Here is a 22,252-nt window from a genome sequence, read left to right on the forward strand (position 1 = left end):
TACTCCTGCTGCCCTCTCCCCCCGCACCTTGCCTAGTTCACAAGACAGGAGGAAAGAAAGCAAAAAGAAAGAAGCAAAAAAAGTAAGATAAATAGCCAGACAGCCTTGGCACCACCACCTGGCCCTAGGAGTTAAAAAACATAATAATAATAACATCAACTCCTGACCTAAACTACTTGTGTTACTTGTAAATTCCAGACACTGTATGAAAAAGCACTGCAAAACTTTCTGTTGTTAGCTGATGCATGTAGCCCCCCGTCATGATTCCCACGCTTGCTTGATTTATCAGGACCCTTTCACGTGGACCCCTTAAAGTTGTAAGCCTTTAAAAAGGCCAAGAATTTCTTTTTGGGGGACCTTGGCTCTGAAGTCGCAAGTCCGCCGCAAGTCCGCCGACGCTCCCGGAATAAACCTCTTCCTTCTTTAATCTGGTCTCTGAGGAGTTTTGTCTGCGCTTCTCCTGCTACAGTAGGTGACAGATGACCTTCATCCCTCATAGGACAACGTTACATCATTCTTATGAAGCAGTCATGGCTGCGCTCAGATTTAGGAAGGCACTGACTGTAACGCTTGCACTAAGAGCAAACCAGAACCCAAATGGAGAAAAGTGAGCTTTCATAAGAGGACTCATCTTCAACGCTCACAAACTTAGGCTCCCTGACTTTTATCGATAATCAGTACTGAGAACAATGCGTTCCAGACCCGCTGGCTGGCTGATGTTTGATTCTGTAACTATACCACTTCCAGAATTCTCTCAAAACTCAGCTCAGATCATGTTACTATCAGGCAGCAATGCCCCTTGGATGGATCCCCAGCGAATAAAACAAAGGTCAAATTCCTCATCCACACATTCCACAGTCCACAGGAAAGCAGCTCCAGCCGTGCCATTCTCATTTCAGGTCCCAGCACCCCGCCTCCATGACGTCAACGGGCCGCGCCACCTGGCTGCGTCATCTCGGCGCGCCGCTTCCAGGGCTGTACACCTACCGGCTGCCATGGCGGAGGTGGGCCGAGCAGGCATCAGCGACCCAGGCGCGCTGCTCCCCCGGGGCTTCTGGGCTGCGGTGGAGGTGTGGCTGGAGAGGCCGCAGGTGGCCAACAAACGGCTTTGCGGCGCCCGCCTGGAGGCCCGCTGGAGCGCTCCCCTGCCCTGCGCCGAGGCCCGCGGCCCAGGGACGAGCGCAGGCTCGGAGCAGAAGGAGCGGGGTCCGGTTCCCGGCCAGGGTTCCCCCGAAGGGGGCACGGGTCCCAGGCTGCGATCAGAACCCAAGCAGGGCATGGCATGTTGCGAACTTGAGGAGGCCCAGGGCCAGTGCCAGCAAGAGGAGGCACAGAGGGAAGCCGCCTCGGCGCTGCTGAAGGACTCCGGGCACCGGGGCCATGCTGAAGGAGACGAGGGCGACTTCCCCGCCGCAGAGCTGGATTCGCTCTGGGACGATTTCTCCCGAAGTCTCGCCCGTGGCAATTCGGAGATGCTGGCCTTCCTCACCTGCTCCGGGGCTGGATCGCAGCCAGAGGCGCAGCGTGAGCTCGACGTGGTTCTCAGAACCGTCATCCCGAAAACTAGCCCACATTGCCCCCTTACAGCTCCCAGGAGGGAAATAGTCGTGCAAGGTAAGAGTGTTTTGATAGTAGACGGATACGATTAGATAAAGAAAGCATTTACAGAACTTGTGCCAGTTGTTCTGCGATGTCCTAGGGAGGTTGTTAGGTGTTTTATAGTTTTTTGAGTCGGCGCATAGAAATGTGTGTCCTTAGTTCAGAAGATGCGATAATTGGTTGGGTTGGTGCCTGGAAGGCTTCAAAGAGACAGTGAAGGACTAACTGGATATTGCGTGATAACTAGGAGTTTAGCAGGTAAAGCTGTAGGTGTAAAAGTGTTGGGGACCAGCCTCAGCACCATCTGTAGGCTACCCAAAGTCCGGTGGCGACGAAGGAATGAGACGAGACAGGTTAAGAGTTCATAAAGAGTGGGGGCCAGGGGGCCACTTGCAAAATGGAGGCTGCAAAAGACCCAAAGTTCTGGTCTCCACACTGTTTATTGAGTACGATCACTTAGATCTAAGAAGCGGACGTTCAGGGCGAAACGGTGAAAGGGAGGCAGTGCCTCATAGTAGTGGCGGTTTAAATGAATCTCCTTTGTGCTCATACAGCATATCTTTAACTTATCGGAGAGTAACTAGTGGGAGCGGGGTTAACTAGGAGCATGTCGGCCGCATTTCATGCTTCAAAGGAGTGTCTTTCTCCTTGAACACAGCGTTTGTAGATAAGACAGTAGGTCTCGCTCGGAGCATGGGAACATTGTGGCAATCAGAAGGCTTTCCTCTTCAGAGGCCTCTTGTGGCTTTCCACAACTTATTGTCTCATATTTTTATGGCCAGTTTATACAGGCACTCCAAAAGCCTTTTCCCGAACATAAAGGGAGCTATTTATGCTGAGACAAGAAACTGAGAAAGAGCATAATTACTGGATGGATGGGAACCTGCTAGTCCTCAGCATTTGTTAAATCTCTCGCATTTGTTTTTACTGCCCGTGACCTTGACAGTTAGCCTCAGCCACTCTTACCTCAAACTTTATTCAGCAGTGTGTGTTTCCTATTGCCACTGTAACAAATTACTGCAAATTTATTGGTCAGTACAAAAAATTGATTGTTTCAGTTCTGTAGGTCAGGAATCCTTGTTGGCTCTGCTGATTTCTCCGCTCCGGGTCTCTCTCACAAGGTCAAAATCAAACAGCCTGCTGGCTGGGCTCTTATTCGGAGGTTCTGGGAAGGAATCTGTGGCCAGGCTGGTCTTGAACGCCTTACCTCACGTGATCCGCCCGTCTTGGCCTCCCAAAGTGGGGTTATGGGCGTGAACCACCGCGCCCGGCCATGATTGTACATTTTTAAATAACGAAAAGAGTGTAATTGGATTGTTTGTAACACAAAGGATAAATGTTTGAGGGGATGGAGGCCCTATTCTCCATGATGTGATTAGTTCACATTGCAGGCCTGGATCAAAACATCTCATGTACCCCATAAATATATATACCTGCTATGTACCCACAAAAATGAAAAATTTAAACATTTAAAAAATGGTAATTTGTCATTGTGTAGTGACAACAGTGACAGCAGATTTGGGGTTGCCACACTGGGTAGGGAGGGACGGGATGCTGCTGGCATCTAGTAGGTAGGGCTGGGGCTTCTGGTAAACATCCTACAGCGCACAGCACAACTCCCAACAAGGAGTTATCCAGCCACAAATGCCAGTGACGCTGAGGCTGAGAAACCCTGATCCAGAGGATGGGGAAAATAATACTGGATGATAAAGATGTGAGTTTTATTTTACTTTATTTATTTTTTGTATAAATAGGGTCTTACTATGTTTCTTAGTCTGGTCTCTAACTCCTGGTTTCAAGTGAGCCTTCCAAAGTGCTGGGACAACAGGCATGGGCCATCACGCCTAGTCCTCTTGCAGTTTTTAAATGAGATCATTCATGGAAAGAATGATGTATTGCGTCAGTCCTCTTCTCTCTGGTCTCATTCACAGTAAAAACTGTAGTTGTGTGAACTGCAAGGCCCTGTGTGACCTGGGTGGGCCCTGTTACCCTTTGATTTCACCTGCCACCACTTGTCACCTTGTCCACACCGCTCACCTCCATTCCCCATGCACCTGAGTGCACGCCTGCCCCAGGGCCTCTGCAGTTGCTGCTCCTGTGTCTGAAACACTCTTCCTCTAGGTGCCCCATGGCACACTCGCTGACCTCCTTCAGCTCTCTGCTCAAATGTCACCTTATTAGGGAGGACTTCCCTGGCCACCCTCTATTCCATAGCAGTAGAATCTGTCGGAGTTTTCTCGGTCCCACACTGCTTGTTTTCCATCTGAATCCACTCAGCTCCTTCAGCCTCTGCTTCCCTTTGGCAGGTCTTGTTCTTTCATTTGCTGTGGAAGGTGAACCGCAGTTGTGCATACTTGGCCTGTGAAGTGTATATTCCTCTTTAACTGAGAGTTTGCCATTTTTTTTTAAATATCAAAGGTAAACATGATTGATTTTAGAGATAGAACTTTATACAACCAAACCTTAAGTATCCACACAAACTGACAGAATGCTGTAAATTTAGCTAGGGAGTATGCCACTCTGCTTATATTTTAATGGGAAGGTGACTGCGGAGTCCCTCCATGCAGCGAGGGCTCCACACAACACAAAGCCGTTGTTAGGAGGGCCTGGACTGATGTCCACTTTCCTGAACTGGCCTCTGATGGCTGAGCAGTGTTCTGTGCCTTGCTCACACTCGAAGATCACGGTCAGGCTGTGGCAGACATTCAGCTAGGGCAGAGGTCCCCTGTTTTTTCTGATTGTAGCTCTCAAGTTCCATCACAGTCCACGTTGGCTGGCTCTTCCCTCAGGTCCTGGCTCATGCGTCCCTCAACAGATACCTGCTGAGAAGGGCTGCCGCGTGCCTGGCACGTTCTAGGCTGTGGGCTGTAGCAGTGAATGAAAGGCAACGGCTCCTCTCCTGGAGTGCCACTGTGGATCGAGTGCTGGGCATTGAGAGCGTCGGGCCTGACTCATCCCTATTTGTAATACTGCTTCTCATGAGACAGTAGCTAGGCAGTTGTAATTTGTCCTTCTTCTCTTTTTCTTTCCAGATGTCCTCAATGGAACTGTAACGTTTTTGCCTTTGGAAGAAGATGATGAGGGGAAGTTAAAGGTTAAGATGAGCAATGTATATCAAATTCAGCTCAGTCATAGCAAAGAAGAATGGTAAGAGCTGGACAGTGGACTCCTAGTTTTATGGTTTCCATTGAGGATTTCTTTAGGTAGCCAAAGGATTCTGGGTTGCCAGAGAGTTTAAGGTCCTGTCTCTGAGGTGGTTGTGGTTTGTAGGAATGCAGTTGCTAGCTCATGTGCCCATGCCATGTTGCTCTTCCTGTTGGTACTGCGAGTCTGGGTGGTCACAGCCTGGCTGGGGTCTCTGATCTCTACCTTCCCTGTGGCTATGATGTTCAGCAACCCTCAGTGTTAGCTCTGAAGTCAAATACACTCAAATTCCTTTATTGTTACTGTTATTATTATTATTATTATCACTGTTGCCCAGGCTGGAGTGCACTGGTACCATCTCATTTCACTGCAACCTCTACCTCCTGCATTCAAGTGATTCTTGTGCCTCAGTCTCCCGAGTAGCTGGGACTGCAGGCACCCACCACCACACCCAGCTAATTTTTGTATTTTCAGTAGAGAGGGGGTTTCACCATGTTGGCCAGGCTGGTTTCAAACTCCTGACCTCAGGTGATCCACCTGCCTTGGCCTCCCAAAGTGCTGGGATTACAGGCGTGAGCCACCATGCCCAGCCTATTTTGTTATTTTTTATGACTTAGTAATGGGGAATAGTTGATGCTTCCTCCTGTAGTAAGTATTCAGTGATACTTACTATAAAGCGACAGTTTAATAAGCACCCTTAATTCCATGTGGTATTTGGGCCTGTACAGAAAGTATGAAATTTAATTCATACTGTTTTTTGTTTTGTTTTGAGATGGAGTCTCGCTCTGCCGCCCAGGCTGGAGTGCAGTGGTACGATCTCGGCTCACTGCAACCTCCGCCTCCCAGGTTCACGCCATTCTCCTGCCTCAGCCCACTGAGTAGCTGGAACTACAAGCGCCTGCCACCACGCCCAGCTAATTTTTTATATTTTTAGTAGAGACGGGGTTTCACCGTGTTAGCCAGGATGGTCTCGATCTCCTGACCTCGTGATCCACCCGCCTCGGCTTCCCAAAGTGCTGGGATTACAGGCATGAGCCACCTCGCCTGGCCTTGATCGTTTGGTATTTTTAAAACAAAAAAGTCAGAGGAGGGGTGAATTCATTCATTACTCGTCAACTGATATTTTCCTGAGTGCGACATCCAACCTGTACTTTCTGGAACAGTCTTGGGGATAACATCTGAGTAACTGGAATGAGTTTGCCTGGGGCTTCCTAGAAGGCAGAGGGGTGTGGTGAGAAGAGTGTGGGCTTCCCACTAGCAGTGTGGTCTTGGGTATGTGCTCTACCTCCTGGCCCTCCGTCTGCTCACGTTGAAATGGGTTTAATCATTCCTGAGCCTCTGAGGAGGTGGCAGGGCTGGGCCTCACATGGACCTGTTGCAGCCTTCGCGCTTGAAAAGGGTGCTTAGGTCCTGTAGCATGAAGCCCTTTGAGAACCATCCAGAGGTTGGCCCTAGGTCCCTTCCTGCCAGCATGCCCTTGTTGGAGAGTGGGGAGGGACAGTAGACACTAGGAGAAGCCAGGCTTACCTGTGCCAGGCACCTCCATGCTCGGTGATGCTGAGCTGTGTGCCTGTTAGCCCGAAGGTGGTGCCTGTCTTGGGTGCGGTGGGCACGCGGCGCAGGGCGGGGTTGCAGGAGGTGCTCGGCATGGGCCTGCTGCATTGGAGTGACCTTCACTGCTCTTTGATGAGCTACGGAGGACATGGCTGCTGCCCCTGCCTTCCCAGCGTGGCATTTCTAGTTGTAGCCTCACCAGGCAACTGTTCCTCGCAGTCTCTGGGCACAGGTCACACTTGAGGGGCCAGCTGTGTTGCCTTCTGAGTTGAACACAAATGAGGGGCTCCACTGCCGATGTGCGTGCTTCCTCGCAGCTCAATGCGTTTTCAGCAACAGTTGTTACATGCCCAGCATGTGCTGGGGCTGGGCACCCAGCGGGAAGCGAGTCTCCTGGGGCAGTGGAGAATATGCTCCCATACCACGTGGTGCAGGGAGGAAAACAACCGAGCAGGACTGTGTCCCCTCATTAGAAGTGGCAGTGTGTGGCCAAGGTATGTGGGAAGGCCTCTGAGAAGGGACATGGAAGAGAGGCGGATGAAGGAGGAGGCCGTGTGGACCTCTGGGGGACCCTGGGGAAGAGCACGAGGCCCGGGGAAGAGCGAGGAGTGCCCCTTGGGCAGAATCTGTCTGCAGCGCGCAGGGGCCACCGAAGTTAGTGTCAGGCCCAGCAGGAACGCTTCTGACTGAGCGGGACAGACCTCAGAGTCCCGAGGAAGGAATTGGGCCAGGGGAAAGGTTCAGACCCACTCTGGGGTCACTCTCTGGAGAATCTTCTGGAAGTGACTTGTGTCCCTCTGAGGCACCGTGGCGGCAGAAAACCTGGACACCACAGCGCCCACCAGACGGACCACTGGCCGTTGTCCCTGCTCCAGGACCGTGCTGCTGCTGCGCCCTCAGCGCTCCCGTCAGACGGGCCACTGGCCGTTGTCCCTGCACCGGGGCCGTGCTGCTGCTGCGCCCTCAGCGCTCCTGTCAGGCCTTCCGGCTCTTCCCCGCTCACCCAGTGGCTGGGTTTGCTTGTTCTCAGGAATGTCCATTGAATGGCGCTTTTATGGTAGCTTTCTCTCATCTCCCCAGCAAACTTAATTCCCTCCCCTTCCTTATGCTGCCCCAAATGCAGCCCTTGGGCAGTGTATTGTTATCTGGGTTCGTGTCTGTCCCGCCAGTCCTCCCAAGGATTGTGAGCTTTTACTCATGTATTGAATGCATCCATGAACAGTGCCTGCCGTGTGTCAGCACTGCTGGGACCTGGGGGCGGAGCAGTGAGCAAGACAGACAGAAGCCCTGCCCTCGTGACCTTCTGATGGCAGAAGACATGTGAAAGGCAAAATAAGCCAGCAAAATGCACAGCAGCCTGTGGCTGAGCACTTCACTTTCTGGCAAGTAGCATTCAGTGAGCCAGTATACTCATTTGAGTTGCACATGTGAAAATGCGTAAAGAAATGTTAGGAAAATCCTCGGACGTTTAGACTCTGGCTCCTTGTGCATGAAGCAGCAGGCGAGAGTCCTTTATTTGTTCGGCTGCCTCAGGGGCTTCACGGGTGTGTAAGTATGTTCTTAACAAAGTTTGCAAGAAAAGAGGATTCTCTGTGCTTTGTACATGTTTTTCTCTATTAGGTGAAAGTTCTGTAACTAGTTCTAGTTCCTTTTATGTTTTTGGTAATGTAACTATAGATGTCTTAGCTTCTGTTCTCTTCATTAGGTAAATAAATAGATAATTTTAAAATAAGAATTAAACATATCTGTGCTCATTCATATTTCTCTTATTTTTAAAGGTTCATATCTGTTTTAATTTTCTGTCCAGAAAGATGGCATTCAGATGGAATTGTGTATCCCAAACCCGCATGGCTTGGAGAAGAGTTGCTGGCCAAGTTGGCCAAGTGGTCTGTAGAGAACAAGAAGAGTGACTTTAAAAGCACCCTTTCCCTCATCTCCGTTATGAAGTATAGCAAGGCTTACCAGGAACTTAAAGAGAAGTATAAGGAAATGGTTAAGGTAATGTTGGTGGAGAGTATCTGTGATTTTTCCCCCTTCATGGTTTTTGTGTGTGTGTGTGTGACAGAGTCTTGCTCTGTTGCCCCAAAAAAAAGGGCCAGAGTGAAGTGGTGTCATCTTGGCTCACTGCAGCCTCCGCCTCCCGGGTTCAAGAGATCCTCCTGCCTCAGCCTCTCGAGTAGCTGGGACTACAGGCACACGCCACCACGCCTGGCTAATTTTTTGTATTTTTATTAGAGATGAGGCTTCAGCATGTTGCTCAGACTGGTCTCGAACTCCTGAGCTTGGGCATTTCGCCCGTTTCGGCCTCCCAAAGTGCTAATATTACAGGCGTGAGCCACCGTGCCCCACTCCCCCTTAAATGAAATGAGGTAAAATACCTGGCAATTTACTTTGCCAGGTAAAATTGTTTTTCCTGTTGCAGGCTGTACTTTGACATACTTAGGGGTGCACACAACAAAAACTTAGATACATAATGGAAAAGGATTGATCTCCTGTATTATTTATTTTCAAGAGACCTAAAGGGAAATATTTAATTGAAAAGTAATGGAACCTTGAAAAAAAAAGGCTAAATTACCATAGTTCTATGTATAAACCTAAAGATATTTTAAGAAAATATATGAAAAGTTCAAGTACAATAGAGCAGTTCCCAAAAGGAGACATATTTCGTCATAACATGTGCTTAAACTTTCTGAGACGTAAAAACAGCATAACAAGAAACATCTGTGTATTTATGCCCAGCTTAAGGCAGAAAGAAAGCATTGCTGGTAGAGTCAAAGCTACTTAATATTCTTCCAAGTTCCCATCTTCCTCCCCCTCCGAGGAGTAACCAGTTTGTCATTTCCATGGTTTTCTGTTTGTTTGTGTTTTGTTTTTGAGACAGGATCTCACTCTGTCGCCTAGGCTGGAGTGCGGTGGTGCACCCACTGCAGACTCAACCTCCTGGGGTCAAGCGGTTCTCCCAGCTCAACTTCCCTGGTTGCTGGGACCACAGGCGCATGCTGCCATGCCTGGCTAATTTTTTGTATTTTTTGTAGACACAAAGTTTTGCTCTGTTTCCCAGGCTGGTCTCAAACTCCTGGGCTCAAGTGATCCGCCTGCTTTGGCCTCCCAAAGTGCTGGGATTACAGACATGAGCCACTGTGCCCGGCTTCCATGTATTTTTTTAATCAGTCACCTCTTGCTCTGTAACAAAAGCACCCCAAAAGTCGCAGGCTTAAAGCTGTGACTTTTCATTATTGCTGAAGCACCTGTGGGTCGCAGGGGTTGGCTGACTGAGGCTGGGCTCCCTCCCACATCCTGGCCTTGTGGTCCTTTGCCATCTTGTTAGCTATTTAGTACCATCCAGAAGGTACTTTTTGTTTTTCCAGCTTTTGAAATTGTTTCTAGTGAGATGGTTCATCTGGATTGTCTAAGGCACTATGACTGGAAATACAAATTTCAACTTTTAACATTGGCCATTGGTTTTTCCTCTTTTGCCTAATGCCACTTCTGAACATGACTACTTTTAATAATGAGAGCTCAGTTTTGCACAGCTCGTGCTTTACAGTTTTCAGAGCACCTTGATTATCCTGTGTGTTAGTTGAGGCACGGGCTTTATTCCTGTTTGACAGGTAGGGCGACAGCAGCCACTGATGGACCAGGGGCTGGAGCACTGGTCTCCTAGTCCGTGGCTCATGGCTTTCCCTGCCCTAGTTTCACTCCCGCCCCTCGTTTCCTTGTTCTTTGCCCTCGGTGAGCACCGTGTAGCTGAGTGTTTTCCTGTGTCCACTGTCTCAGCTCAGCACCTTAGGTACATTCTGTTGATTGTGAAATCTTGCTGTGGATTGTAGTGTTCTTGGCATGCCTTGTTTCTTTATGGAAATCTTTTATTGTAAGAAACCAGTTGTGAATTCCTGCCTTTGAGCTTATATTTCCTATTTTAGTGCACGATTAGTCCAGTTTGATTTATGCTTTATAGGGATACTTAAGTATTGGGACATGGTGGTGGAAAAACCGAACAATTTACGTTTGCTCTTGAAACTGTTTTAGGTGTGGCCTGAAGTCACTGATCCTGAGAAGTTCGTGTATGAAGATGTGGCTATTGCAGCATACCTGCTGGTAAGGGTGTGCGCAACCTTAGCTTCTCTGGAGCGGGTGGAGGTTGCTACGGGCAGATGTTCCCAGTAGTGAAGGACATTTTCCGAATCCATAACAGCCGGTGCTCACAGTTCTGCTGGCCAAGGTTGGTTACCCATGTAACGGTTTGACTTCATATGGTCCTTTTGATGCGTCTAGAACAAGTTTGGGTTGAAACTTGACCTCGGGTTCAAACTTGACCTGCAGGTGGAACTGTATGTCCACACTCAGCAGTCATCGTGGAGGCGCTGTCTGGCACAGGGAAGCACTGAGGAGCGCATGTCTTCCAGCCCTGGCCTAGAACCTTCTGGCCCTTTCCTCAGCTGGCTCGCTAGCTGGCTACATTTGGACATGCCCTCTGATTTAATCATCTTGGTTTACTTATCTATAAGAATGTTTAGAGTAAGCTGGGTTCAGTGGCTCATGCCTGTAATCCCAGCACTTTGGGAGGCTGAGGCAGGCGGATCACTTGAGATCAGGAGTTTGAGACCAGCCTGGCCAACATGGTGAAACCCCGTCTCTACTAAAAATACAAAAATCAGTTGGGCTTAGTGGCAGGTGCCCATAGTTCCAGCTACTGGGGAGGCTGAGGCGGGAGAATTGCTTGAACCCAGGAGGCGGAGGTTGCAGTGAGCCCAGATCATGTCACTAGCCTGGGTGGCAAGAGAAGGACTCCATCTCGGAAAAAAAAAAAAGAATGTTTAATGTAGATAATTTCCAGTTTCCTCTCACTCAGAGTTTTCTTTGACCAGTTTGTGTCTGAACTATTCTTGCGTAGAGTGAATTACTACCTGATTTTGTTATGTGTTTCTCTTCACTTAGATTCTGTGGGAAGAAGAAAGAGCCGAGAGGGGACTAACTGCCAGGCAGTCCTTTGTGGACCTGGGATGTGGAAATGGCCTCCTGGTCCACATCCTCAACAGTGAGGGGGTAAGGCCGGCTCCCTCACCTTTTCTGGTAACTTGTCCAGAGTTTCCTCAGGTCAGGCACAGGGTTCACTGACATCTTTTTCTGCTGGTACAGCCTGGATTTGGAGTTAGCCGGCTCTCAGAGTAGGTAGGGACTTATAAATTTCTGTTAATTTGATAAACAGCTCGTAAAACAAAAGAAACGCGGTAATCGAATTGGACCTAAGTGGAAGTCCCCAGGCCCCGGTGTGGACCTATAAAATGACAGGCTTTGAGTAGCGTGGATGTTTTTTTGCTGTCAGAAATTTCTTTTGAAACCCACCATCTCAAGGAGCTGGAGGGAGATAAAAAGCAAGGCAGGTTCTGCACTTTAGAAGCTTCAGGCCAGGCACGGGGCTTCAGTCCCAGCACTTGGTCAGCCGAGGCGGGAGGATCACTTGAGCCCAGGAGTTTGAGACCAGCCTGGGCAGCATGGTGAAACCCCGTCTCTGCAAAAAAATAAAAACAAATAAGAGAAGCTTCAGTTCTGGCTCGGACGGCCAGTCATGTATACACAGACAACAATATGGAACAGTGTGGTGCTGGGTTTTGCCCCCGTTTTCTGGATGTTCACCTGATGGAGTGGCGGCACCTGCCCAGGGAGCACTGTCAGTAGGGGTGGGTCAGCTCTCGGTGGCTCGTGCCTGGAGCTTCCTGCCAGCAACTCGTACCCCTTCCGGTGCGTCCAGCGCACCAGGTGCTATTACCCCATGATACGATGGCGAGCTTAGCCACTTCCTGCTAGGGAGCAACAGCTGGAACCTGCAGCCCAGTCTGGTGGTCCCAGGCTGGTTTTCTTCCTGCTGTACTGTACAGTGCTGTACTGATGGGCTGCACATATTTGCCGACGCCTCCAAGAGCCTGAAATGGTTGTCACAATGCCCTTTTCAAGTGTGTTATTGAAGAATGAGTTTCTAATCATAATACCTGTAAATTGGTTGTGGGGGTGGTAGCGTATCAGGTGGCAGCTTGGAAGCTGGTACCTGGAGACAGCTGGGAGGTGTCTCATGCACCCCTCCTCTTCTGCAGGCTTGGAATAAATAAGTTTGCCCTGTGAGAGCCAGTGAGGGTGGCCAAGGTGCAAGAAGAGCAGGCAGCTGACCTTGACTAAGAGCAGAGAATTGGCTCACGTTCTCAAGTGTGCTCCCAGGGGCACTGCCCTGGAAATGTTCCCACACTAAAGGCCACTGTGGTCACTCAACTCCATGGCCCATTTGAAGACTCATAATGACCGTTAGCGGAGTACACCTTCTTACCTGCCTCGCAGGGGTGGGGGTGTCTGTTTCAGACGGCTGAGAAATCGTGCTTGTGCCATCCGCGAATGCTAATGACACACTTGAAAAAGGGCATTGTAACAACCATTTCAAGCTCTTGGAGGCGTAGGCAAATATGTGCAGCCCATCAGTACAGCACTGTACAGTACAGCAGGAAGAAAATCAGCTTGGGACCACCAGACTGGGCTGCAGGTTCCAGCTGTTGCCCCTAGCAGGAAGTGGCTAAGCTCACCATCGTATCATGGGGTAATGGCACCTGGTGCGCTGGACACACCGGGAGGGGTACGAGTTGCTGGCAGGAAACTCTTCTCTTGCCCTTTGTGCTGCTGGCAGTGCCTGCAGAGCTTTAATGTGTTCTTGCTAACTTATTATGAAGTACTAAGCTTAACCTTTGATTTCTAAAATTAATGTTTTCAGCATCCAGGCAGAGGGATTGATGTCCGGAGAAGAAAAATCTGGGACATGTATGGACCACAGACTCAGTTAGAGGTACCGTCTTTGTTATGCATGCCCTTGATCTCAGCATGGCTTAGCCCCCAGTGGGAACTGCTGTAATGAATGTGTCTCTTTGTGTAGGTCAAGCAGACATGCTGATAGCAAACCTTCACATTCATCTAAGTGCCCTGAAATTAGAGAAGAGAGAAAGAAAGACAAAACTAGACCTTGCAGAGCTTTCTGGTTAAACTGACTGAAGGGCGCTGACCTCCAGGCGAAGGTGCTGTCTCTCCCTGAGTCTGTCGGTGCCATTTGTATCTTGTGTGGGGTGCTCCCGTGCCGCCTTGAGGTGGGGGCCGTGCCCCGTGCCCTTTGTGAAGTCTTCTCCAAGGCCTCCCAAAGGCTGCTCTTTGCAGTCAGCAAGCAGTGACTACCATGCCTGCCAGGACTCCACCAGGATGGGGACACCTGCAGCTGAGCCACCTAGGGTGGTGGCTGTGCCAGGGCTGGATAGGTTTACAGGGCTGTGGGGACTCAGAGCCCTCTAAACCTTGACCCCACTCAGGGCCTCTGAGAAGGCTTCTTGGAGCACCCCCATGAGCAAATGGAGGCAGCCAGGTGCCCGGCATGGAAGTGAGATGCCCCGGTGGGATCACCTCTGGGCACACGGATGAGGTGCAGGGCAGACTGGGCGGCCCCACGTAAGTTCTCTCATATCTTTGGGCCAGTCCTCTTTAGCCTTCACATTTCCCTTTTTTAGGACTTGAAAGGGACAGTCTCACTTTTCTTAATGCCCCTACCCAGAGATAATCACTCTCTTTTATTTAGGGAAATCAATATGTACACATTTAGAGTTTTAAAAAATAACAGAACTTTGACCCTGGCTGCTTCTGTTCGTTTAACATCCCATCCTAGGCATTTTCTGAAGTCTTTGACAATTATTTGCAAGCACGTTGTTAATGGCTGAATAATGTTCCATTGAATTGAAGGTAACAGCAACACAAACAAGTACAGCTGACCCTTGAACAACACGGGATTGAACTTTGTGGGCCCACTAGTATGCAAAGTTTATTCAGTAAATACATTGGAAAATTTTTTTGGAAATTTGCAACAATTTGAAAAAACTTACAGATGAAATGCATAACCTTGAAATAGTGAAAAAAATTCAGAAAAAGTTAGATATGTCCTGAATGCATTAAACACACATACATACTAGTCTATTTTACCATTTATTGAAATATATACAAATATATACCATTTACTACCATGAAATACATACAAAGTTAAAATCTATCAAAACTTACACAAACCCAGACTGTATGTGGTGTCATCCTCTGTCAAGAGAAATGTGAACGTAAAGATGCAGTATTGAATCATAATTGCATGAAATTAACTGTAGTCCATACTACGCTACTGTAAAATGTCCTGGTCACCGCTCGTTGCTACTGCAGTGAGCCCAAGTGTTGTCAGTGCCCTTTAAAATGCTGAGTGACACCGATCACCTCCGTGGCACCCGCTCATTCCTCCAGTCAGGTGCAGAGCCCAGTGAAACGTGATCTCTGGTATTTTTCAACGTGTTTGGTGCAGTCCTGTAAACCTCGAGCAGCACCGTGGGACCCATGCACAATGCCACTGGTGATGCTGGAAGTCTCCCAGGAAGCAGAGAAAAGTCAGGCATTAGAAGAAAAGGCTGAGTTCCTCGATATGTCTTACGGATTTCGGTCTGCAGCTGCAGTTGCCTACCATTTCAAGATAAATGAATCCAGTGTAAGGATTGTTTAAAAAAAAAAAAAGCAAGAGAGGGAAAGAAATTTGTGAAACTCTCACTGCAGCTACACCAGCAGGCGGGAAAACCTTCACTTTTTGCAAAATACCTTTTCGTCTCATATTTAGAATGCAGCTTTGATGTGGTTGCCGGATTGCTATGAGCAAAGCATACATAAAGACTCTAATATGATTTAAGAAAAAGCAAAGTCATTATATGACAAAGCAGAAAGAAGGTGAAGGTTCTAAAGCTGGAGAATTTAATGCCAACAAAAGATTATTTGATAGTTTTAGAAAGTGATTTGGGTTTTAAAAATATCTAGATAACAGGAGTAGCAGCTTCAGCTGACCAAGAGGCAGCAGATGAGTTCCCAGACGCCATTAAGAAAATCACCAGAGAGGCCAGGTTTGGTGGCTCACGCCTATAATCTTAGCACTTTGGGAGCCCAAGGCTGGAGGATCGCTTGAGGCCAGGAGTTCAAGACCAGCCTGGGCAACATAGCAAGACCCCCCCCCCCCCCCCGCATCTCTACAAAAAATAAACAAAACATTATAAAAAGAAAATCATCAAGGAGAAAGGATGTCTGCCTGAACAGGTTTTTAATGCAGGTGAAAATGCCCTATTCTGGAAAAAAAATGCCGAAAAGAAGAGAAGCAAGCCCCAGAATTTAAGACAGGAAGCGACAGGCTAGTCTGCTGTTCTGTGCAAATGCAGTCAGGTTTATGATCAGGACTGCCCTTATCTGTAAAGCTGCTAAGCCTCAGTTTTAAAGGGAAAGGAGAAACACCAGCTGCCAGTCGCTCAATTGTACAAGAAGGCCTGGGCAGCAAGAACTCTATTGTGATTTCATCAGGGCTTTGTCTCTGAAGTCAGGAAGTACGTTGTTAGTAAGGGACTACCTTTCAATGTTCTGTTGATATTGGACAATGCTCCTGGCCACCCAGAACCTCTTGAGTTAACACCAGTGGTGTGGATGTGGTCTGCTTGACCCCAAACAGCATCTCTCTTCAGAGAGTTACAAGGACCTTGAAGCCTCATTATGTACAGTATTCAATGGAAAGGATTGGATGCTGCAGAAGAGAACTACGAGAGAGAGAGACCAGCATGAAAATCCTGCAAGGATTTTACCACTGAAGACACCATCATTGCTACGGAAAAGGCCATGAAAGCCACTGAGCCTGAAACAAATTCCCACCAAAGAAAACGGTGTCCAGATGTTGGCCTGACTTCACAGGATTTACAATAGAGCCAGTCAAGGAAATCATGAAAGAGATTGTGGGTATGGCAAACAAAGGTGGGAGATGAAGGGTGCAAGATACGGCTCTTGAGAAATTCCAGAGCTAATAGACACCACTCCAGAGGAATGAACTACAGACGACCTGATGGAGATGAGTGCTTCCAACCCAGCGTCAGATGATGAGGAAGAAGATGTAAAAGAGACAGTGCCAGAAAGCAAATTGGCATCAGACAGTGTGGCAGAAGGGTCCTGATTAGTCAAGACTGCATTTGACTTCTTTTGTGACATACTCACTTCTGCGATACGCACCGAAACTAAAGGAAATGGTGGAAGAAGGATTGGCACTGCTAGAAACTAAAAAGTAAAGCAGACAGAAATTATGATGTACTTCCATGAAGTTATACTGAATGTGCCTGCCTCTCCCGCCTCCCCTTCCACCACCTCCACGTCTTCCACACCTGAGACAGCAAGACCCATCCCTTCTCTTCCTCCTCCTCCTCAGCCTGCTTGGTGTGAAGAGGATGGGGATGAAGATCTTTTTGATGGTTGGTCCACTTCCACTCAATGAACAGTACATTTTCTCTTTCTTGTGATTTTCTTTTCTTTTTCTTTTCTTTTTTTTTTTTGTTTTTTTGTTTGAGACAGGGTCTCGCTCTGTCACCCAGGCTGGAGTGCAGTGGTGTGATCTAGGTTCACTGCAACCTCTGCCTTCCAGGTTCAAGCAGTTCTGCCTCTCGAGTAGCTGGGTTTACAGGCACTCACCACCATGCCCAGCTATTTTTTGTGTTTTTGGTAGAGATGGGGTTTCACCATGTTGGCCAGGTTGGTCTCGAACTCCTGACCTCAAGTGATCCACCTCGGCCTCCCAAAGTGCTGGGATTACAGGTGTGAACCACCGCACCCAGCCACGATTTTCTTAATAACATTTTCTCTAGCTTTATTTTAAGGATATAGTATATAATACACAAAATGTGTTTTAATTGACTTTTACGTTTATATTATTGATAAGTCTTCTGGTCACCAATAGGCTATGAGTAGTCAGTTTTGGGGGAGTCAGAAGTTATACATGGGTCAGGTATAGTGACTCACACCTGCAATCCTAGCTCTTTGGGAGGCCAAGGTGTGAGGATCACTTGAGTCCAGGAGTGTGAGACCAGCCAGGGCAACATGGCAAAACCCCGTCTCTACTTAAAAAAAAAAAAAAAAATTAGCTAGACGTGGTGGCATGCACCTGTAGTCCCAGCTATGCTAGAGGCTGAGGTTGGGGGGGTCACCTTAGCTTGGGAGGTTGAGGCTGTGGTGAGCCTCGATTGTGCCACTGCACACCAGCCTGGGCGCTGCAGGTGAGACTCCAAAAGTTGTACACAGATTCTTAACTGCATGTGTAGGGTTTCAGTACCCCCTAACCCCCACATTGTTCAAGGACCAGCTGGATAGTAATAAAAACTGACAGTCATCCAGTGCTGTGTGTGGATGCCTTTCTAAAGGTAAATGTACTTTATGTACAGTAACTTACTGTAATCCTCACAACAGCACTGGGAGGTTGATTCTCTTATTATCCCCATTTTACAGGCGAGGAAACCGAGGTACACTTGGGGAGGTTAGGTCAGCCATGTGTACAGCAAGCGGTGAAGGCAGAATTATTTACTCAGCTCTTCTGTTCTTGGCCATCTGTTTTCAGATTACAAATTACACTACATAAATCTTTGTGTGTAAATCGTCCACTTAAAAAATATTTTTCATACCTGGACTTTAAAGATTTTCAATACATATTGCCATACTGCTTTTCAAAAAGGTCCTACATCAGATACACTTCATTTCAGAAAGAATTCTGAGCACTACAAGAGATGCATCCAATAGGAGAAAAAAACAGCTGTACAGATTGATCATATATTTGAGTGCCCACTCCCTGCCAGGCACTCTTAGGTGCTGACGAAAAAACAGTGACAAGACCCCTGCCTTTATGGTCATGGGAAGGGGGCAGGAGGCAGACAACCTGCAGACACACAGCCAGTGCGTGCAGCAGGTTGGAGGGTGGTGGCAGGTGCTGAGGAGGCCGGGGGTGTTGCGTAGTGGCCACCGCTGGAGAAGATAATGGAACAGAGGCTGGGCCGGGGTGGGCTACAGACATCCAGACGCCTGGGGTTCTGGACCTGACAGCCCATCTATTCCTCGCTGTCAGCCAGTCCTGGGCACTAGAGCCATGTGACCATGAGCTTAAAGTGCACTCAGGTGTCAGACCTTGGTCAAGAGTAGCCTGGTACTGAGGACAGAGAAATGACTCCCTAATGGGAAAAAAGTCATAAGTCGCCTCAGGAGCAGTCCTAGGACAGGTTATAGTGGCTCTGTGGGCGTGGCCTCACTTTCCCAGGGTGGTGTGGGAGTGGCCTTTCCCTCTGGGTGGGCCTGTGGGCACGGCCTCACTTTCTTTGGGTGGTGGTTGGGCGTCGTCTCGCCTCCTCTGGGTGGTGGTGTGGGCGTGGCCTCTCCCTCTGGGTGGTGGTCAGGGCGTGGCCCCGCCCTCTGGGTGGTGTGGGTGTGGCCTCGCCGCCTCTGGGAGTCTGTGTGGGCGTGGCCTCTCCCTGTGGGTGGTGGAGAGGGCGTGGCCTCTCCCTCTGTGTAGCTCTGTGGGCGTGGTTGTCCTTCTCGCCAAACAGCTGCTGCTTCCTAGCTGCTCAGATTGCCTCACGACCTCATCCACGTAAACGCTTGGATGCGACTAGGTCACAGAGCCTCATCTGCCAGAAGGCAGAATGTTGCTTTATGAAATTTAAAAATGTGGTTGATTACAAAATTCCGTGTGTCCCCAGGTGAAAAAGCACCTATGGATAGGAAATTCAAGCAGCAGTGAGTAGGCCATCTGTGTAAGCCCAGACCCTAGGGAAGAACTGCTGGGGGTGCCCCTTGGAGAACGGGCAGAAGCTCTAGTTCTTTAGCTGAGGTTCCCCAGCAGCCTGCATCAGACTTTTCTGTGGGGTCATCTGACCCGGGGAGACCCTACCCCAAGCACTTAGCCTGCTGGTGAGAGTGCCGTATTCTAATCAAGTGTGTAGGTTTTTTCCTCGTTACCTCCCAATCTTCAGTCTCGGTACTAAAATAGCTGTGTTTATTCTAGTGTTAAGTAAATGCCAGGAGTTCTGTCATGCTTTCTGCCCTGGAGGAGCATGGCCAGAATGAGGGTGGTTCTGTTGACATGTGCGTGGTGTTTGTGGACTTTCTAGTGAATGATTTCCTCCCAGCTGCAGTTGAGTGGTTTCTGTGAACAGGTACAATCTAGAAAGTCAAAGGCCAAGCGTACAATACAACTTTTTTTCTTTCTTTCAAAAACCTCATTTGATTGCAAGCAAGAGAGTGTTAAAAAACTAAAAACACCTGTTTATAACAACAGCATGGTGGTGATCACAAATTGTCTTAATTGTGTGAACCTATATATGAAACAGGAATATTGGAATTTGCTGTGTTCAAAATGCCAGTTAAAACTTCATAATGGCCAGGCATAGTGGCTCACACCTGTAATCCCAGCACTTTAGGAGGCCAAGGTGGGCGGATCACCTGAGGTTGGGAGTTCAAGACCAGTCTGACCAACATGGAGAAATCCTGGCTCTACTAAAAATACAAAATTAGCCGGGTGAGGTGGCACATGCCTGTAATCCTAGCTACTCGGGAGGCTGAGGCAGGAGAATCTCTTGAGCCAGGGAAGCAGAGGTTGCAGTGAGCCAAGATCACACCACTGCACCCCAGCCTGGGCAACAAGAGCGAAACTCCATCTCAAAGAAAACAAAAAAAACAACACAAAAACAAACTTCATAAAACAGGTGGGGCTTTGATATCTAGTGCTGTTGGCAATATAAAATATGATTATGGTCTTTACTAAATGTCAGTTATGCTTTAATTTATTCACACCATTTAAAGAGACAGATGGGCAAACAAACCTAGAATGAGTGGGAATCAAGAATAAATAGTCCCAAAGGTTTGACCTCTCTGTAGATTATACGTATACCTTGAACAATACTATTTTCAGTATTTTAACATCTATGTAAAGAGAAACACGTGTGCTTATTGAAGAACCAGAGAGAGACAGAATTTCAGTTTTAGTTTTTTACATATCATATCTGCAAAACATTCTTGTGTTGCGGTTTTGCTGTTAGAAAGAATAGCCTTGAAGAGGGAGTGTCTCAGAATGGCTTCCCCGTTCCGATCAGGGAACTTCTGTTTGCTTATCTTGGGGACTCACCCTACCCCTGGAAAATTGAGAAGATTTTCAGTGGTTGTGTAGTCTCTCTTCCCCCTCTCTCTTTCCAGTTTTTACTGACAGAATTGCTATTGAGACTGTTGATTTCAGTAATTAATGATGGCCTGCTAAGATCAGAAAGGGTAGGGTGCCTATTCAAAGTTCTGAAATCGTAAAAGCAAGCTGTCCTCAGCTTAACTGCAGAATTTGTCAGAATGGTTAGAGTACCTCTTCAGGGGGATCTTAATCACTTCATGATAGTTTACAAAAATAGCCTAATGGTAAAGAATTACATGTATTGACATGTGTAAGTTCTCCCTCTGTCTCTTCTTAGACTTGGTTTCCTAGATTGAATGGCCTGTGAGGTGAGACTGCTGTGTTGTATTGTGCACTTGAATCACCCTCAGACTTCTCTGCCTTCCATTCACCTCCTCTGAAGCCATTGCTTGTCCCCATACTCTGCCAGAGGTGAAACCATTCAGTGGCCGTCTCTCCTAGAGCTCCTTCTTATGGCTATGGAAAAATCAGCTTTTAAATGATCAAAAGGCGATTAGCACTCAGAAAAGAGTGTTAGTTTCTCCAGTGATTTCCCTAAAAGTTGCCAGCATTTCTTGCCCTCTAGGCAGACCTAGGGCAGATACATTGACTTCCCTGTTCCTGGTCGTTCCTGGTCGTGCAGCAGGTGAACTACAGCTCTGCACTGTGTGACCCCAGAGCCTGTACCCTCCCCCCGTGTCCTGCCCACGCAGTAGCTCTACGTTGATTCACAAAACATTTTGTCTTGTTACTCCTTTAGGAAGATGCAATCACACCCAACGATAAGACCCTTTTCCCTGATGTTGATTGGTTAATCGGTAACCATTCTGATGAACTCACACCATGGATACCTGTCATTGCAGCCAGGTGAGAAGTAGAGGAGTTACCAGGTGAATGACTGGGGAATGCTTGTCCAAAAGGGTAGCCACTAGCTGCATGCGGTTGTCAAGCACTTGAAATGTGGGTATTTCCAATTTTTGAAATGTTTGCATATCACCTATATTGGGTTAAATTTAAAATAAATTCCACCTGTTTTATTTTACCTTTTAAAATATGACTACTGGAAAATACAAAATTTCTGAGATTATGCACATTATATCTCTACTGGCCAGCACTGATTGGCACTGTGATTATTCTACAGTATTTATATCCGGTGCCAAAAGAGGTGTCCTTTTTGGAAGTTGTCTTCTGAAAACATGAGGGTTTGTCTTTAAAGGGGAAGTCTATCCATCGGTGGAGCCTCTGCAGCCACAGTTGCCTCTGCACGGGGAGCTGCGTGCGTCACAGGCAGCTGGTCCTGTGTCCGAGAGACTTGGTCACAAAGCAGGTTGTGCTGCTGCTCGTTGACGTTTTGTTGCTGAGTCTCCTTATCTCAGGTTCTTCTGAGCTGTTTTCATTCTCAAGGAGTAACTAGGTTAAAGATAGGTCTTCACTCGGGCTTGGTTGTGCTTCCCTGTAACAGTTCCTATTCAAAGCTGACATCTTAAAGTACTTTAGGAAGTTGTAGATGACACTTGATAATAGTAACTGAAAAAAAAGTCATTTTTTATAAAAGTCATTAGATTCATATTTTATTGAAAAGATATATTGTGTTGCCTTATTTCTAGAAATTAAGTTAGGGAAGGCTGTAATTCATCTTTTTTTTTTTTTTTTTTTTTTTGAGAGGAGTCTCGCTTTGTTGCCCAGGCTGGAGTGCAGTGGCGCAATCTCGGCTCACTGCAAGCTTCACCTCCCAGGTTCACACCCTTCTCCTGCCTCAGCCTCCCGAGTAGCTGGGACTACAGGCACCTGCCACCACGCCCGGCTAATTTTTTGTATTTTTAGTAGAGACGGGGTTTCACAGTGTTAGCCAGGATGGTCTTGATCTCCTGACATTGTCATCTGCCCGCCTCAGCCTCCCAAAGTGCTGGGATT

At 47.9% G+C, this 22,252-nt stretch overlaps 1 protein-coding gene across 6 annotated transcripts in view; it reads left to right on the top strand.

The window, feature by feature from the left end:
* Positions 1-685: 685 nt before the first annotated feature.
* Positions 686-22,252, top strand: part of TRMT44 (tRNA methyltransferase 44 homolog) — a 46,400-nt gene continuing 24,833 nt past the window's right edge. For 3 of the 6 annotated variants that reach the window (XM_008018021.3, XM_008018023.3, XM_008018022.3), the window contains exons 1-7: positions 686-1,614; positions 4,632-4,746; positions 8,076-8,295; positions 10,327-10,395; positions 11,236-11,343; positions 13,052-13,123; positions 21,099-21,205. In XM_008018021.3, the coding sequence (XP_008016212.3) occupies positions 690-1,614; positions 4,632-4,746; positions 8,076-8,295; positions 10,327-10,395; positions 11,236-11,343; positions 13,052-13,123; positions 21,099-21,205 (1,616 nt within the window). In that variant the 5' untranslated portion in view covers positions 686-689. The remainder of the gene's footprint in view (positions 1,615-4,631; positions 4,747-8,075; positions 8,296-10,326; positions 10,396-11,235; positions 11,344-13,051; positions 13,124-21,098; positions 21,206-22,252) is intronic. The other 3 variants (XR_005235121.2, XM_008018020.3, XM_037983133.2) reach the window with 2 other exon arrangements.

Source organism: Chlorocebus sabaeus, chromosome 27 (genome assembly GCF_047675955.1).
Source record: "Chlorocebus sabaeus isolate Y175 chromosome 27, mChlSab1.0.hap1, whole genome shotgun sequence".
NCBI classification, from domain to species: Eukaryota; Metazoa; Chordata; class Mammalia; order Primates; family Cercopithecidae; genus Chlorocebus; species Chlorocebus sabaeus.